Source organism: Grammomys surdaster, unplaced genomic scaffold, assembly GCF_004785775.1.
Source record: "Grammomys surdaster isolate TR1022 unplaced genomic scaffold, NIH_TR_1.0 143, whole genome shotgun sequence".
In the NCBI taxonomy this organism is placed as follows: Eukaryota; Metazoa; Chordata; class Mammalia; order Rodentia; family Muridae; genus Grammomys; species Grammomys surdaster.
In genome coordinates, this window is record NW_021604601.1 from 5,926,049 (window position 1) to 5,946,038 (window position 19,990).

Consider the following 19,990-nt stretch of genomic DNA (forward strand, 5'->3'; position numbering starts at 1 on the left):
AGGGAAGTTACAGGGGAAGGTATAACAATACAAAGAAAGAATAGTTAAAAGAAAAAACCCTCACTACAGTGTTATTAACAGACAAAATGTTGCAACCAACTCATAGGTACAATTTGTTGTGTTGGGAAAAAAAATAAGCTTTGAGACTCTGTTATCCCCTTGTCCCTAGAAGTTTCTAATGTGGAGAGATATGCCTACATTCAAGAGACACTTAGCTATCATGTTTAACCTTAATAATTAGGACATCAAAGGGGACAAGTGTCAAATTAAAATGTTGTTTTCTCTGGTTCCATCAGATTCGTGTAGAACACTATTTTGGTGAACTGTTAGTGCCATCTATTTAAAAAAACAAAAAAAGCAAAGCTCAACAGATAATGTCAGTACATGTAACTTATGTTAGATATAGAAGCAATACACTGTTCACACTCCATAGTCAGAAGAGCACCTTTTACAATCAGACTTGACCAGCCCACTGCAGGCCATCAGGCCCGAAGCTGTGAATCGATCCACAGTTCAAACCTTTATGAAAATGCATAGCAGTGTCTCAGAATTCGAGACATTCACAATTCTAAAACTGGTTATTAATCTCTTGCTCCTATGCATTTAAATGTGTCCCAAATACACACACACACACACACACACACACACACACACACCACACACAAATGCTAAAACTCTATCTCTCTGAAAGCAGAGTGGGTTGTGCTTTGTTTGGGTTTTCATTTTTTTTGTTTTGCTTTGTTTTGAAGCCTACCACTTTCTGGCTATAATTATGAGCAAGACAGTCTGTGCAGCCTTAGGGTATGTTTTTATCTAATTAAATTGCATGTTGCTAAGAGTTAGGCTTGTAAATGACACGTTCTTTTGTTTTGAATACAATATCTTGGCAGAAAATAGATTTTATTTTGAAAAGGTATATACACAGAACTGGAAGAAGCACTCCAAAGATACTTTGTCACCATATGGCAAATGTAAGCATAGAAGCCAAGATACCTGGATGCTGGTGCCAAGCCCACTGACAACCACTTGTGTGAGAACATCTCATACTGGTAGTTGTAGAATTGGTTTCTTCATGACCGGAAGATCATTGACCTCCAAGTTTGCCCTAGAATTAGAACTTTGTTGATTGTTGACTGCATCTTTCAAACTCTGGGGCAAGCTTCTCTCAATGAACAACAACAACAAACATAATCACTTAAGCTTTCTTCCATGGCAGAAAAATCACTCAATATTCAGGTATATCATGTGTGGATCCTTTGAAGCAATATGTTTTCCTCCACTCCTGCTTTACCAAATTTAGAGGAAAAAAAATGGAAAGATGTGCTCCACTGTTATAATAAGGGCTGGCAAAACTGCTTAGTTAGGAATGTGCTTACCTTGCAAGCATGGAGACATGAGTTCAGATCCCAGAACCCACACAAAAAGGCTGGAAATGGAGGTGCTCACTCTGGAAAGGTGGAAATGGATGTGTCCCTGGAAATCACTAGCCGTCCATTCTGACCCAATTGGTCACTGAGAGACTCTACTTCAAAAAGCAGTTGACAGACAAAAAAAAGATGCCCAAGGCTGTCCTCTGAGCTCTACAAGCACATGCATATGTTCTTAGACAGACAGACAGACAGACACACAGACAGACACACAGACAGACATGCTTAAACAAATTTCTTGCCAGTGCTGCATTAGACACAATGGAGACTGAGTGCTCACGAAAGTGAATCTCATGACTTCAGATAAAACTGCATCATGCATCAACTCCTCTCATGGAATCAAATGTTCTTCACATAATCTGTCTGATCACTGTGCTTTAGAAATACTATATGCAGCTTCTTGACCCCATATCTGATGTAGTCTATACTGTATAATCAGGAATAAGTAGAAATTCCACCGTGCCTGATCCAGGCAAGGGGGCTTGGAAGAAAGAACCGGTTCCAGTTACTTAGGAACACTGAGATCTTTGCGTCTGAGTCATCGACTCCAAATGGTTTTTGTGTGATTCTGTTTTTATGATTTCTCTAATGAATGGGGTTTTTGAAATCCATTACAAGCAAACACTGATCAGCCTCCAAAGTACCCGACTCAGTTACCGGCTCAGTTGCAACTTTAGATGGGAGGAAAGAGTGGAAGGGAAGAGTGGGCTTCAAGAATTAAAATATTAAATTAGCATTTTCATCCAGTGCACATGAGAACATCGCTTATCAAGGGTGTATCTCCTTGTGCAGATTGACAAAGTTAAAAAACACAATCTCTTACATTTCTCTAGCTCTAAGACGACAGGAAATACTTCAATCCTTCTGTGAAGAGGAACTAAAATTCCTTAAATAAGCTTCACCTTGGTGCTTAAAAGCTTTTCAAACTTTTTTTAATAGAGTAAAGCGTAGCCTAAAGGGGATTTGCTAGCTGACTTCCTGGAAAGGTTATGCAGTTTAAAAGACTGTTGACATAAAAGGAAAAAATTAACATTAGAGAATTATATCTATGCATATACAATTTATGTATATATGTACAGTATCTAATGTTGACTGCCAACTCCATAGACCTGTGTGACTACAGTGTCCTTCTGGTCAGAAAGAAGCTTGGGTCTAGAATTCTGGTGATGATGTCTCAGAAAGAGCACATCACACATCCAAGGAGGACAAAGATAGGCACAGGGAAGCCAAGAAACCAGCATAACCACAAACATGGTAGTGCAGTTCCCTTACTCCATGTCTCACAGCACTACATGTGAAGCCAGGCCACTGGCACACAGGGCAAGCTCCACCACCGCCTAGGAACCCAGAGCAACCCATATATTTTGTAACAAACAATAAACAGTTTGATTTTCCTTTCCTAAGACCAAGCACAGCCAAAGCGGTCCTGTTATAATCCTGATGTGATTGGACAATGACAATTCGAAACTGACTAGCAGCAGGAACTATTCAGGACCTGAAGCCTCACTCAGTAAGCAAAGATAGGCAGAGATGCTTAAGGTACATCTCCTCCAGCTTCACCTGTCAATCTGTCATCTTAGCCAGGCATGTTCACATGGTTGTGCCATCCCATCGGCAACTGAGATTGGGTACTTGCAAATGCTCAGACCAGATCTGTCCCCACTCTTTTCAGTCAACACTTGATTCAAATTACTATCAACAGAAGGCATTGATGAGATTGATGTACAGTATCAAGTTTAACTGTGCCCTATGCCACATCAGACAAATGCAACTAAGTCCCAGAGAAGACTAAAGGTCTAATTACAGAAAACCACCTGGATTCCTCGCTCATTGTTTGCATATATTAGGCCAGCATGCTGTGGGTACTAATCCAAAAACAGAAGCATTTGGAAGTCACATCTGCCTTTTACCATGTTCATCCAGACTATGGGTTAAGGCCAATCAGAGATCCATCTACCATCAGAGAGTGCAGACTTACCTGCTGATTTCTGTAGTTCTTTCCATCTCGTTGGCTATAGTTCTCTCTAGATCTGAACGCTGATGGCAGGGACAGTCTTCACAGTGCTATATAAAAGCAGGAAACCATATAAACAGTGGTATTCATGATCTCCCTGGGATTTCAATAAAGAAAATGTTTACGGAGTGCCCCATTACCACTGATGGTGGTTCATGAAAAATGAGGTTAGGCATGAGGATATGGTTCAATGCATAAAGTGCTTACTAGACAGACATGAGTACCTGAGTTTGGATCTAAGCACCCATGTTAATACCAGGCCCAGCAGGTACATTTGAAATCCAAATACTAGAGGTGAGGAACAGACACAGGAAGACCTCTCAAGTTCACTGCCAGTCAGCTTAATCAAACTAGTGAACTTAAGACTCAATGAGAGACCATGTCTCAAAAATAAGGTGCAAACAATAGAATAAATTGATGTGTTAATCTGGCTTCTACGTGCATGAACATAAACACACAAAAAAATTAATGAGCTCAAACATGGAGCACATCATCCCTATCAGGATTCACTGGAAAACTTGATTTTCATTGCTATTGCATAGGTTCAGTTAAGCCAGATGGCCACAGTCACCCAGTGGTTATTGTCTAGACACTAGACATTACATAACCCCCAAGGCACTTAGGTGTCACTAGAAGCCTAAGAACAGTCATGAGCATAACTAACAGGGATGCCTCTCTGTGAGTTCACATGCACAGGGATTCATTGTCTATAGATGCCTCTCATAACATCAGGTACAGTGAGATCATTTAGGGCTAAGCCTGCCAACAGTTCTGTTCGCACAGCAGGTAGACAGAGGTGGTGAATGCAGCCACAGCACCATTAACAGATTGCTGCTTATTTCTGATGAGTCATGAGTTTGCTCTGCCAGACGAAAGCTGTAAGATAACTGGGATGTTATTATTTCTTCCCTATACCTCCAGGGTCCAAGCTGTTCCTTCCACAAATAAAATGGTTACTATCAGGGTCAAAGCATATGGGCTTAGAATCCTAAGGGGTATCTCTGGCTAGAGGCTGACTCCCTTCCCAGAGACCTGTAATTCAAAGGGGGCTTCTGGCTGATCTATTGGGATAGCCTCCAATGTTACCTGCTCTTTTTTGTCCAGCCAAATTTGATGAAACTCTCATGTAATTCAACAGAATGAATGCAAAGGTAACACCTGAATACTGCCTCACAGAGCCAGGTTTCCTTTTTTCTGATAGTGCAAGCCAAGGGTAGAGAATATTATCATTGCTGTCTCTAGGGTAGGGTCATATTTTTTCTAAGGATTTTGACATGAATGGTTGGTCATTATGACTTTTCAGAGCTAATGAGCTTCCCAAGACAATTTATTGAAACCATGAACATAAAATCATCAACGTAATAATACCAGATCAGCTTCAGAAAAACAGTGTTGGCTTGTGTTTTGATTGTTCCATGCCCTGGCCTGCGGGGATTCGACAAGACCTTAGGGAAGGGGACGAAAGAATGAAGGGACAAGAGACACAAGGAATGAGAGCAAGTCTGGGGTTCTGATCAAGCTCTGAAACTTTCATTTTGAGTGCAGGTTATAAAGACACAGCAAACCAGGAAGTTTGGGCGAGGGTCCTTGCTTAGGGCTGTCCCACTATTGAATGCTTATTGTCGTAGACCATCCCATTGTCATAACTGGCTCCCAAGAAATGCCAGACGTTCTTTAAGTTCCTGGGGCCTGAGACCCATGAACGTCCTTTCTTAACCTTGCACTGACTAGGCTTTCGAGAACAGCAGGTAACTTCCTGGGTTCTCTTAGGACAGCAGGTAGTTTCCTGTGTTTGGCTCCCGGCACTCCCATATGGTGGTAAATATCAGGAGAACTCAAACAGTACTCCAAAGGCTAAAGACATGGCTGAATGCCTAAGACCATGTCATGCTCTTGCAAAGGACCTATGTTTGGTTCTGAGAATCCACAAGGAGTGACTCACAATTTTCTGTAACCCAGCTCCAGGAGCATTCAATGCCCCTTACCTCAGTAAACACCTGCACTAACGTGCATATTACACACACACACACACACACACACACAAGTGATGATAATAATAATTGATAATAATAATGACAAATAATGCCTCAGATGTACAATAACATTGCGTGGGGCTTGTCAGAGAAAATTATTTTTGGCAAGCAATAGGATTAAGAAAAATAGAAGATGGAAGTTGTCATGATTTGAAAACGAACAGCCCCCCCCCATAGGTACATATATTTGAATGTTTGGTTCTTGGTTGGTGGAATTGTTTGGGGAAGGGTTATAAGGTGATGTTACCTTGATGGAGGAGCTGTCTCCCTGGAGTGGTCTTTAAAATTACAAAAGTCCCCCCCTTCCTACTTGTGCATCAGATCTAAGCCATCATCTACTACTCCAGTGCCATGCCTGCCTGCCTGTTGCCGTGCTCCCTGCCATGGACTCAACCTCTGAAACTATAAGCAAGCCCCCAATAAACGCTTTCCTTCATAAGCTCCCTTGGTCGCAATGTCTCTTCAGGGCAATAGAACAGTAACTGAGACGAAGTCCCACATGGCCTAGAATATGCTGTCATAGTCAGTTGATCCATTTAGACTCACAGTGCCCAGGACTGCAGACTGTAGTCTGGAGCAGCCAGTGCTATCACATCAACTGCATTTGGTTGGCAACCCTCCGCTGTAAGCCTCCAGATCCCATTAGCTTCCTGTCACTGGCCACATGGAGTGATTATATTGAGATGTTGCATTTTTCATTAGGCTTGTTGTGTTCGGATCCTTTCATCGAGGCTGTGGTTTCCTCTTCTCTTCCTAGAATTCTAAATTGCCTCCTTTTAAAACAGAAGAGAGCCAAAAGATGTGCTAGGACCTCCTTGTACATCTCCTTCAGTCATCTCTTCACAAATCTCCTGCCTTGAATATCTTAAGCACTCACAAAACAAGTGTGTCAATTATCAGTAGAAAAAGAGACGACCGTGCTTAGCAAGGGGTCCAATTAGCCTTGCTTAGTCCAGATCCTACTGTCCTATTGAAAGTCCATCTGATTAAATGCACAACCCTAGCCCCACAAGAGAACCTAATGCTTAGTGAGCAGGCATATTGCAAAAAGATAAAACTTCATATTCATCCCCAACCCCTCTCACCTCTCTCCATTGTACTCCTAGATCTGATCTTCCAAGTTCAGGCAAGAAAGGCTATAAAGGAGCAATTGCTCTAAGACAGTCAAGTATAGTTTCCTAGTTCTTTTGGTGATCGCCATGAAAGAACTGTGTTCCAAAGAAGCAAGGCTTTCATCTGTGAGAACCATCTTCCTTTCTTCAGAGCATGGGCCTCATGGCATGATGTCTGAACTGAGCTTCTCTGGAGATTATCTAAATACACTCTTCTTTTGACATCCCAGTCCTCATAGGGATCACTGCCTTTCCTTGGGCATTTTTGGAAGGGGCTGGTCTCTCCCTTCCTGACCACTGTTTTGGATTTGAGGGGTGTACATGACTTAGAGTAGTGACTTCATCCTGGAGAGCATATGACCCTAAATAAGCATGCTGTCAGTGTAAGATCTCCCAGCAAGCATGGTTGTGCAAAGGCCTTGACTTTGCAGAGAGAAGGGCAATTTTATAAACTTAGTAGTTATACTCCTGGGGAGGAAAAGTCTTTCAGTTCAGCACAGAATATGTTGGGAGCAATATTATTCCTCACATCTTGAATATCTTCTCCCTGGAATCCTTGACTCAGAGAAATCTTCTCGTGTTGGTCACAGGTCCTAACTAAGACACAAATCCAGAATAGTCATCAATAGTCATCCTCATAACGGGAGGTAAATCTGTCTTGGTAACAATAGTCACTCTCCTTAAATACAGGGTCTCAAGTGAAGTGGTCCATGTACTACTGTTGGCGGTGTAAAAGCATAACCTTTGCCCAGTCATCCTCACAATGGTGGAAAGCCAACAAACAGCTCACAGCCTATTAATCAAAGCGTTTCTACTCTCTCTCTCTGTTTCTCTATCACTACTAGTTTATACCACAACACTCTCTCTGGGAACATGCTGCCCTTCGGATATGTTTCTAATAGGGATGAAGGTCTAGGTTTCCCTGACAGGATCCGTAGTATGTCCTCTCGGGTGGCAACTATGGACACTTGTTAAATTTTACCCGTTTCTCATTAACTTCGGTACATTATGTCAACTCATTTTTATCTAGAGGGAAGACAGAGGTAGAAAACCCATTGCCTCCTCCGACACCACATTTCCACCAGTCACAGAAAATGTCTAAATGTGCCTGCACACAGACTAGAACCTTTGCCTTTTCTCCATTTTAAAAGCTCTTTGTCAGGCTTGACATCCTGATTTTTATACCACCTTGGCTCTGAATCCCAACTTCTTAGAAGATAAGAAAAAGTAATAAGACTCCAAAGGAGATGACTAAGCAAGCAGGTGGTGTCCCTGTGGTAGCTCTACAGATTGTAGCAGGAAGATAAAAGGATTTCAGTTCATTGCTGTGCAGCAAAACAACAGACCTTGAGCATGCTGGAGCTGTTTTCTCTAGCCATGAATCCCACCGGGTAATGCAAAGAGACCAGATGGCAGTTACACACACAGTGAGTGCTGTCACAGTTCACAGACCCAAAGCCAAAGTCTCAGCACATGAGGGACCAATAACCAAGCCTCCTCCAAGAGCAAGCACTGACACAGTGGTCAGCATTGTACTTGCCCGTGGCATCTCCACTGCCTGTGTGACAAGTCACGGAAACTGTCAACTCTAGGGGAGGCTGTATTCTGGCACAATCAGTGTGATTGTTCAGTGACTTCTGGCCCATGCTGGCCTGCTCCTCCTGATAGTGATCAGTCTGATCTGGTCTTTGTTCTTAGCAAATACATCCTGGCATGACATTGAACGGTTGTAAAATACAGTGTGTGCGAGTGTGTGGGCACCCATGTCTGCGCATATTTATGTGTGAGAAACGAGAAAAGGAGAGAGAGCCAGTGGGGTAACTCAGCAGGTGGACCTCTGCATCAGTAAACAAGCATCTTTTGAACCATTCAATTCTTGTACCTTTCCTTAAGTTTGAAACTTACTCAACTACATTAATTGTTGGGGGGAAAAAAAATCTTGCAACCCTTTATACTTACTATGCAAACACCCCATACCTCACTGGTTTGAACAACAGGAAGAGCAACCAGTGCTTCATTGTAAGACATTCCATTCTCTTAATCCCCTTAGCTCGTTTGGAAAATGAGATACATCACCTTCTCACATTGCTGGGCAGAAGTCACTGCTCAGTGGGTGTGCTTCACAGTGGGGGGTGAACGGGAACGAACTCCACACCTAAGACTTGAGGGGGAAAGAGAAAGAAGTTTTAGGAACTGGGTGCAAAATAAAAATGTTTTTATTCTATTTTTTTGATATTTTGGTTCAGTCATCATCGATTTAACTGGAAGAACATGAAGGATGGATCAAGGGAAAGAATTTTATTTAAAATGTATTTTCTAAGGCCTAGTGTAGTGGCATGTTTCTGCAATTTTAGTGCTCAGAAAAGCTGAGGCAGGAGGATCTCAAATTTAAGCTCACCCTGGGCTACTGAGTAAAATTCTATCTAAAGAAAAATAATTTTCATTTTTTTGATGTTTCATATTTTACTTATTTCACGCAGTTGGCTCAAAGTTAACACTGACAGTAGATTGATGTCTTTTAAGATTTTTAAATTTTTATTGGTTATTTTTTATTTATTTTATTGGATATTTTATTTATTTACATTTCAAACATTATCCCTCTTCCCTGTTAAATCCCCTATTCTCTCCTCTATGTCCCCTGCTCCATCACCCACCCACCCCCTTCAGCCTCAGTGCCTTAACATTCCCCTATGCTGGGTCATCAAGCCTCCACTGGACCAAGGAGCTCCTCTCCCATTGTTGCCAGACAAGGCCATCCTCTGCTACATATGTAGTTGGAGCCATGGGTCCCTCCATGTGTACTCTTTGGTTGGTGGTTTAGTCCCTGGGAGCTTTGGGGGAGGGGGATTTCTGGTTGGTTGATACTGTTGTTCTTACAGTGGGGTTGCTAACCCCTTCAGCTCTTTCAGTCCCTAACTCCTCCATTGAGGTCCCCATGCTTAGTCTGATGGTTGGCTGTGGCATGCATCCTTATAATGAGAAGTACACGCAAAAACATATTAATGATGACCCACATTCTGAGCACCTAACAAAAATGTGTTGCAGATGAAGATACGCAGGACAATGTTCAGTACAGGTCTTATATCCAGAAGGCAATCATCAATGTGTTCTCTCAACAGCCCCCAACACTCACTATCTTCACTCTCTCTCTTCTTTCAGCTAGAAAATCTGGAAGCAGAAACCGCTCCCTTGCCCTAACTGGGTCCCACGCCATCCAGACCCTCACTAAGCTTAGAGGCTGCCGTCTACTTGGAAACAGGTTGCTGTCAGGGTGTGTGAGAGGCTCTGGTTTCCTTGGAAACCATTTGACCCTGCATCATTCAAAGTCATTCCTCTCTGGCTACTTCACTCTGCACATGAGAGACACACAGACTGTGTCGCACACTCAGAAGAAAGAGACTACAGGATGCTACTGAATCCAGCTCATGTACAGAACCGTCAGAAACACCCAGTGGACCACAATACTCTGTGGTATGTGAATTGTGATCATCATAGAAGGTGACCCTTCTCTATGTAGAATTTTTATTTTCAAGCGAATACTTATGACCTCATCAAAGGAAAAAAAATGTCACTTGTTAAATTCACTGTAGTGATGCATAAAGTAAATGCTACCTCTGACCTCTGACCCAGTCACCTTCTATGGAAAGTTCCAGTCTTTTTTAATCTTTTGTGAGGGACTATGTCATTTCCAACTTTCACCTTCAAGTTATGGTTTAGTTAAGATATCAGAGGAACCTCTGTTTCTTGATTTTTTCTTTTGTTTGAAAGAAGACGACGACATCTTCCTCCCTAGCTGAGTGTTGAAAATGAAGAAAGATTTAAAACACAGTGTCAGCTGCAGAATGGTTGATTCTCATGCTGAAAGGACTTACTGAGAGTTATAATGTGGAGTTGGGAGAGGGGCTGTCCTTCCTAATTCCCTTGATGTCCTCTCAGTGTTCACAAGGTCAAGTTCATAAAGTCACCCAGTGAGCTCATCATGCCATCACTCTGAGCAGGAAGCCAAGAATTTCGCTCTCTTCATTTTTTCAGTAGTGTCTCCACACTGCATGCTCTGCCTTTTGTGTTATTTTCCATGCTGCCTTCTGAATCAGCATGATCAAACAACAGATGTTTTTCTTGGGTGCCAGGAAAGTTTAAGCACTTTTAAAATATGAACCCAATAAACATAATTACAAGATAGACTCAACTGTATAGGAAAAACATGTGATGGGTTTTTCAACCCTATATCATGACTTGAACATGAAATATTAGCAGTATCCCAAACCTCTCTCCCCGAAGACTTGCACTGATGCAATGCTGTAATCATTATCTTGGTCTTTTTAAATCTTGGCTAAGTATCAAGATTTTCTTGATACAATGTCAATCTTCAGTGTAGCTTCTCTAAGAAAAGTCTCCTCTGACTAATTTTCTTTGACATGACATGCAGTTGAGATTTGGCAATCTTCCAGTTTTAGATCTGGAGGAATGGACAGGTCAGATGGCCCATGCAAAGGAGTGAACTTTGAACTTTTGTCAGCACTGATTACATGAACTTTGACATCATCTGTGGAGATGGGAGTAAAAAAGAAGGGCTCTGGTTCCCTTACGAGGGTTCCAGGGACTTCAAGCAGCCAGCAGATACAACTATAAAATGTGCATCACTTCATCTGTCTAAGAGACACCAATACACCCCAGATATCCAAAGGCAGCATTTCTGGAAGACAGCTGTCAGGTCAGAATAACTGAATTTACTGTCTCAGATCTTATTGGCTATAATTACACGGACCCAGCTATGTATCCATTAGAGGAGAGAAAAAAAAAAAAAAACAAGATCTACGATAAGTGTTTTAATGCTTCCTTTCAATGATGTCTCTAATAACATCCATTTCTGAGGCATTACATTCCAGGATAAATGGGCATTATGTTGTACTTCTTACATTTTCTGATAGACATAATTAAAACCAGAATCTTAAAAAGATTTAGGGTTTTAAAATAAACAAGGAAAATGAGACTCACTAGGGAGAATGAAATATCTGCATATAAGTATTGAGGAAGAACATTCTTGCTTCCGGTATGGTATTTGACACCAGTTCTCTCAAGAACACAGTATTGTTTCTGTTCTTTGGGCTTCTTTTCAGTGTTTCTGTGTAATGCCCCACTCCGGGTATGAATGTGTGTTGAAATAATGTGTGGCTGAAAGCAATTTGGCCTTGATGTAGGACTTGGTCCAAGTTTTTTTCTACAAACGTTATATGTATATATGTACAAGTCTCTATCATATCGTCTTTTAGACGCTACGAAGAATACAGAATTCTTGTTCTTGAGAAGGTTCATTTTAAAAATACATTCCAAAGCCAGTAAGGTATTGCCAGTATGTTTTTTCACGGAAAGCCTCTTTCAAGGCCTGTGTGCTAAAACTCTCAACTCAGTGGCTCATAGAAAGGTGAGACTCCTCAGCCTGGAAGAGTAATTTTCCATTGTGACCTAACATTAAAGAAAATGAAGTTGTTATTCTTCCTTCTGACTACACCTGTACCTTCACAAAGGAAGCTTCTTCCTCACTGCTGTCTATTCATTTGGCTGCCCCAGAATTGGAAGCTATGGATGTGAAGGGGGAGGTTTGAACTTTGGCCATAACACCGAAAGCTCGATGTTACTGAGTCTGAGGCTCAGTGGCCTATCTTCCTCCATACCTGGCTTCCTGTGTACAACCTCTATTATGTGGCTGCCAAGTTCTCTCCTGACCAATATCTAGAAAGGAAAGAGATGGGGAGATGGGACTCGGCCAGGAAAGAGTGATTCTACAATGAAGAGAGGGACAGACCAGAAGGAATTGGGTCACGTTTTTGTTTTAAACCCTTTCCTTCAATATTCCAGATCTTCCTTCATGTCATGACATTGAGGACAAGTTTAGAAGAAACATTAAAGAGCTTTAATCTGAAGGTCAATCGATGAGTATCTGAACATTTGGTTTTGTCTTGTATAGTGGTGAGTTTTTGCTTCACAGCATTGTGCTCGGGAAGACCACACATGTGCACCTGCCCAGGGGCTATCTTTGGATCTGTAAATGAAAGAAACACACACCATTAGCTTATTTTTAAAATGCCTTGGATAACTCAATGGCTGGGCACTCTTAAACTTTCTCCTGCTTCCCTAGGCCCAATCAGAGAAGTAGCCACTGGCCATATACCCGAATCTCACATGGCTTTATATCCTGCCACCGTTGTGTCCCATCTTTCCTGACCCATGACGAGTCTCTCTTGCTCCTCTCTGGGTTCTAACCCAAACAACTCTAAGGGTCCCACCCCATGCCCAACCATTGGCCATTTTGATCGTTCAAAAACTAATTGGTGACAAGGACCTTTAGCATTTGGGCACACAGATTCCCAATTGAATCAAAACATTAGAACCAAACTCCAACAGTTTAGGGGATTTTGTTTGTTTATTTTTGTTTTGATTTGACTCATGGTTCTGAGCAATCACTATGAGATTTCTTAACTCCCATCTCCTTGAAAGAGTGAACAATTATAGCAACCCTCTTGGGTCATGATCAGGATTAAATGATACAAAGTCTTTTAAAAAATACTTCTGGTCTTTCATGTACTAAATGTTTTCTATTATTTGTGAAATTATCAATGTTGATAAATAAAACAATGATCATAGGTAGCTTAGGGGCTTCAATATATATATCTCCACCTCTGGGATACATTCTTTCCTCTTCTTTGAGATGACTTAGAGAACAAGTGTACAGACCACCCCTAAGGTCTCCATCTACTAAGACTTAAGGCAGGAGAACATGAAAGACCTAAGTTTGTGGCATCCAAGCTGGAGATGATTCAATTTCACTAGAAATAGTTTCACACTACACTGTTTGCTCCCCACTGTCCTAAAACGGTCCAAGAATTATAGGATGGCCCCTGTTCAAGGAGTAAGCAAGCCCAGGTGCCAAGACCGTCTTGCTCATGATGTGCTCAGATGCCATTGTGGAAGGCCATGACATTTCTTAGTGTAAGCAGATGAGTGGTCCTATTTAATATAGCCAGTATGGGTGTGTTTTAGGATTACACATTACAAACATGCAGATGACTGAAACTTAGATTGAGATTATAAAGTAGGTAGGGCCCTTGGGCCATGGATCGGAAACAACTAGAAAAGGCAATACTCTTCCTTCCTGCCTTTCTCTGTGTGAAATTTAAGTGCAGCCATAAGTATAGATTTTAATGAAGGTCACAATACACGCTTATGGGAAGTACAAAGTGATTTGGAAAAGTCCGTTATTAAACCTATATTAAGTGTGTAATGTGCAGAATCCTGAAAACTAGCCTTTTCTCAGAATGTCAGGGTCTAGAGTCAACGTACACTTAACTACCTTCATGGATGGCTGTATTTCCCTCCAATGTTTTCTAACTTAAATAGTCTTAATTGGATATTATCTGGGAGGTTACAGTTTCAGCTGGCCCCCACCCTCTTTCTTTTCCTTTCTTATTTCTCACTTCTACCCAAGACAGGCTCCTAATTCATAGCCCAGGCTATCCTCCAACTCACTATGTAACCCCAGCTGACCTTGAACTTAGGATCCCCCTGCTTCAACCCAAGTGCTGCATTTACAGTTGTGTGCCATCACGCGTACCAAGAAGGAAAAAAAAAAACTTTTTTTTTTAGTATAATACAAACACAATGCCATGCCTTCATTCACCAAGACCACTCAATGTTAACCAGAAAAATCCTGTATGTTTCAACACAAACACAGACATATTTCTAACTTCCAAAGGATGCCTTATCTCTCTCTCACAAAGACACTGTCTGTTTCTCTCAATGATTTGCCCCCATCCAGAGTTGTATCCTGCATCAAAGAGAGTTTGGTTCTCACAACATAATTATGCTTGTGAGATCTAAGATTCACTTAAAATCCCTCTAATAACATTAGGTTCTCAGCAACAGATGCAAATTCTAGGTAGAAAATGTGTATCTCTTCTGTGATCTCGGAGAGCTAGCACAGAAGCCCTTTTAGAGAGAGCAGGTACAGTTTTTTCTCAACAGTGTCACATGTAACCATAATAGGAATATTTAGCAGCCAAAAATATCTTTCAGTAAAGAGTGTTTAAATGCTGTCTGTGAGTTCCTGCTTCCCACCTTGCAATTTGATTTTTTAAAAGGAACTGAGTCTTGAAAGCAGGCTGTGGTATTCCGTTTCCTTTTCAAGCCTCTTGAAAGAAACTTCTGTTGTTTTGCTTCAAACATGGAAATGTTTTATTTAATTGGCATTATCGACTAACGTTGGGAAATTTTCCATGAATACACGGTTAGCAAATGCCAAATGGGATATAGCATACACTGAGGAAGATTCAAGAAGAGAAGGAGAAGAAATCAAGCAGTGGCCATTTCCCTAAGAATCTGTTTGGAACCAAAGTCACTTCCTTGGAAAAGCAGCAGTGAGCTGGGTAAAACCATTTTAATTAACACATACTTGAGAGAAGGCAGAGGTTACAATTGCTTGACTTTGGGAATGTGATTTTTTCCAAGAGGTCAAAGCAGAGGTCTCTGGGATTTTTTTCCATTCTGTGGACAGCAGAAGCACCCCAGTACCTCACAATGCTTAAATCCAGTGCCTGATGCTTTCCATATCCTGGCTCCCTCGGGAGATGGACATGTGGTTTGCTGAGATACTTTGTAAATCTTAGACAGTGGCAATATTGCTGCTTAATGAGGTAGACAAAAAAACCAACTCTCAAACTCAGTATGTAGCCCCTCCAGGCTGCAAGTGCCTCGATAGGTTCAGTTTGGCGGCCAGGGGTCCTTGGGAAAGCACGGCGCAGGAAACTCATTTTCAGTACACCATCCAAAGAGCTCCAGGTAAAGGCAAGCCAATGGATCCTGCTCGATCCTGAGAGACACTAGAATTCTATGATCCTCAGGCAACAATCTCCCATTTACATTGATTTTCTTTCTATAGCACAGTGCCGGGGTGTAGTATTTAATTACACCCCGTTAGACTAATACATGTGAACTTTTTCTTAGGAATTGACCAGAAACTTTAAAAAGAAAAGACCCTGTTGAGATAGCAAATGTGGTCAAAATGGCTTAGTGTCTGTGAATCCTTGAACCACATTTGCCTGCTTTCTAAGAAGCGTGGTTTATGGTTGTTATTCATTTGCTTGTTTTCTGAATGGGAGACATATTGCTTGTCATATCGCTCATCTCTTGTTGTGTTCGGAGCGTGTGTCTTTACACAGATACATTCTCTTCAGAACAGTAGGCACCAGCTCACCCTCTGCCTTCAGTCCTAGATGGGTTGATGTGCATGTTAGCACTTCCTACTGAAACAGGCCTGAGCTCTTGGCTGGCCACTCCCCTTCTCCATGTCTCCTAATGGCTGGCTATACGCCATCAAGTTGAACACTTAACCATTTAGCTTTTAATGTCCAATATCCATCCTACTTACCAAGAAACCCAATCAGCTGGTTCTTGTTCTCCTGAATCTCTGCAGGTGGCAAACCTGATTCCCCATGTCTGCTCCTGCCTCTGCAGGGGTCCCTACAGAAATCAGGAACATAACAAGGCCTCTTGTTACCCTCCTTAGCTATGATACAATTTGTTCCCTTCTGCCCCCAGGCTCACCCTTGCTCTTGCTCAGTGAGGAGCTGCTACTGATCAGGGCTGTATTAACTCATATGCTTTATGGAAATTCTGGGCCTTTATTTCTCAAGGGAATAGAGAAACTCAACAGGCCTCCTACCCAGCTGGTTCTTTCCATGCAAGCTACTGAATTTATATAAATTAGGTTCAAGTAGCTGGTTATTTTAGGGATCTATAATCTCAGCACTGCAGGTAGTAAACTGACAAAGGTTCTCAGAATCTTGTCTGTGTCTGTGACTCAGTGACTCAATTTAGACATGACTAGGGGCAAAGTAAATTCTGGGTTAAGTAGAACTGTTAGTGATTTTGGATTTTGTTTGTTTGTTGGGTTCTGTTCTGTGATTGGGAGAGGTTTTGTTTGTTTTGTTGTTGTTGTTTGGATGTGGTTTGTTCTGTTTTGTTTTTTGAGATAAGGTCTCATTCTGTACCCCAGGTTATTCTAACATTCACTATGTATCCTAGGCTGACCGATCCTTTGGCCCCGGGCTCCAGAATGCCAGGATTGCAGGCATGAGCCATCCTCTTCGTCCTCTTCAGTTGTTTCCCATTGTTTTCTGATAAACTCTTTCCATTCATTGAAGGAACCAAATGGAAATGAATTAATCCCGATGGCATATGCCTAGACACCTTTATAATGAATGCTTTCCTTCTAATCAAATATTTTAAATAATTTATAAAGCAAATTATACAAAATAACTTCTGGTAGTGGACACTCCATCCACTATAATGTTCAATAAAACTGATTTCAGTAAAATCTAGGCACTGGGACCACCCATGGGTTCCAGCATGGCACTGTGCATTGGTGTGCATATAAAAATTGGAGTGTCTTTGAAAGCGCTGATTCTCTCATGACAAGACTGAAGCTTCCAGTAAACAATTGAGAGATCAATTAGGTTCCTGTTTTCTTATTGATTCTGAAGACAGAGGAAACATCCTGCTGGCTATTTTCTAACTACCCTGGCTTCTTGGAGACAGCTGGAAGCCAGCATCCATAGACACCATGGAAAAAAAGAGCCTATCTACAGAACTGAGGGAGAAAGAAAGAATACAGTAAGTAGGAATTGTCAGGGAATGGCTGGGCTATTTCTGACATAAATTTTAAATGAGAAGTGATCTTTCTGGCTCAAATTTGCTCAAGATTCTGACATCTCTATAGGAAAAAAATGGAAAGTAATATTAGACTGACTCTATATACAAGAGTCAGTTTGTTTCTGTCATGTTAAAAGAACATAGGAGCTTAGACCTAGGTCTGTCTTTTACAATATTTTTGAAGCATAACAACATGTCAACATCATAGAATGTTGGAAATTCCCACGCAGAAATATGATTTGAATTTTAGTGTATGATTTGAGATCAATCACAAAATCTAAAATGTCAATGAATCTCTTAACTGCAAATTTTATTTCTCAAAAATGTTCATATTCAATCAGAAAATCATTCTACAGACAGTATCGAAGTATATATACTCACCTTCATGACTGATACACATGTGTCCTCCCACAGGATCTAGAAGAGTTTTGCAGTCTCTCATAAATATAACTCCTGTTGGGATTTTCATTATTTTTTTTTAATGGCTAGTTTAATAAAAGCATTTGTTATCAAGCAGGGTCTTTCATATTATCAGAATACTTTAACATTGCCAAGACTCCCCCACACTTGCACACATATGCACAGGTGCACACACACATAATATCATAATCGCTGTCGTCATCATCACCATCATCACCACCATCACCATCATCACCACCATCACCACCATCACCACCACCACATGAGACTTTGGGAATTACTTGGCAATGGTGATCAGAATAGGAAACATCCAATATAGTATATCAGGTATTCATCACCGCAGTTGAAACTGCAGAACCTGCAAATGCAGTTTTGTTTTGTTTTTATGTTTACTCTGGAAAGACACTTAAAACGAATCTTAGACTACGCTTGCAACAGACCTTGCTTATTTCAGCCATCCTGTCATCTCTGTGTGAGCTATTTGTTCCATTCCACGTGTGAACCGCTGTAGAGTCTGAACCCACAAAATCTAATGTTCATGTTTAGAACTTAATATTCCTGCCATAAAAATTTCAGCCTGGAACACAGTTGTGTGACTGTTGGAATATCAATTTTCATTAGTTTAACGAAATAGTTTCATTCGCTTAACTCAGAACTGAGTTAGAAATATTAATATATTTATATATCCCTATTACATGGCAATTATGGAGATAATAATGATATCAATGGTACTATATGGAATTCTATACACCTTTATATAGGAACATGTCTGCCATTACAAAAGGAATACATATACAGGTATATAGTGGTGTTTTCATTTAATTAGAATCAAAGACAAAATGACAATTTCCACTTGGCGATACATTCCCTGGGCATTTCTCCTAATTAATAGTCATATTTTAAAATGTGAAGTGACTTCATCTCATTATGTTACATGGAATATAAGTGAATAAGTTTGCAAATAGAGCTTTCTAAAAATACATTTAACAAGACCTATCAAATATAATAAATAAACAAGCTTTTTAAGAAAAAGTGTGAGTTTAAACATCAGGTGTGTTTCATGTCACCAAATTATTTATAACACTGGTAATGCATTCTTGATATCCTAAGACAATTTCTGCTAAAAACAAAATGCATGTCACACAGCTGAAATTCTGGTAACCAGTGACAGTGTTTAAAATAGTCTATAATGTTTCAGCAGAGAAAAAAAATCAAAATATAATAATCAATCTGATTAGAATCTCATGTAGTTAAGTACACATATTCTAAGTAGATCATTGCCTGGGAGCTGCGTATCTCTCCAGCCACACAAGTGGAGGCAGAAGAGTCCTTCTTTGGACCATGGCTTTGAGTCTACTCTGAAAAGAGCATCAAGCCTTCCCCCTGTTCAACTCTTCCTTTCTTTCTGGGTTATGAGAAAAGACTGCAATTGACCTCTTTCCTGAAAATCAGGGGTTGATGCGAATCTAGGATCAGCATTTGAGATCAGCTTCTGCGACAGGAGAACATCGTTATTTTTTTTTTTTAAATCTTAACCTACAGGAAGTGCCAGGAGGTCCCACACAGAAAGAGAAGTCTGACATAGGTCACGCTTTGCACACTTTGTATTCGTGTAAATCAAACCACAATAGTAGCTTCCAAAACTGTGTGTGAAATCCACAGGCGGAGCATGAGTTCTGCACGCTGCCTAGCTCGATTGTTTTTTTAACAACCTCCCCAATACATACACATGCACACACACACACACACACACACACACACACACACACACACTTTGCCTTCCAAAGGTATTTCCCTGAGAATTTGGGTTTACCGCTTTGCCCCTGCAAGAGACATGTGTACATGGTTTGTTGTGATGGTTCACAAAGGAATGCTCAAAGGTACACAGCATTCTTTTCTGAGAGACCTTCCTTTAGTGTGTTGGTTATTTGTTTACATGAATATGTTGGCCCTACAATAATGTAATTACTACAGAAATAAACACGTTCGCTTGCACAGAAAACTAAGCTATCATTTTATACTTTATGCACATTTCCAGGTAGGATGAAATGGTCAAACGTAGCTTTTCCAAAACTTATCTGATGTATCAAAGTGGCGCCTTCACAGATCAAAGTGTTGGCTAGTGTACCTCAACCCTGAGGAGCATTGCTGAATTCCTTTTTGCAGCATTTCTACTTGACGGCTTATAATAGTTATATGTAAAAACAATATGTAAACTCTTGCACTGTGTGACCACTGATGTGCCAGAATCTACAAACATTTTGGGTTGTATTGTGA

At 40.9% G+C, this 19,990-nt stretch overlaps 1 protein-coding gene across 7 annotated transcripts in view; it reads left to right on the forward strand.

The window, feature by feature from the left end:
• The window catches only part of Oprm1 (opioid receptor mu 1), a 251,578-nt gene that overhangs the window by 68,210 nt on the left and 163,378 nt on the right, over positions 1–19,990 (forward strand). For 5 of the 7 annotated variants that reach the window (XM_028764336.1, XM_028764339.1, XM_028764342.1 and 2 more), the window contains one exon: positions 9,746–10,699. In XM_028764336.1, coding sequence (XP_028620169.1) covers positions 9,746–9,784 — 39 coding nt within the window. In that variant the 3' untranslated portion in view covers positions 9,785–10,699. Of the gene's footprint in view, positions 1–169; positions 242–9,745; positions 10,700–17,445; positions 17,452–19,990 lie in introns of those variants that run through there. The other 2 variants (XR_003710973.1, XM_028764335.1) reach the window with 2 other exon arrangements.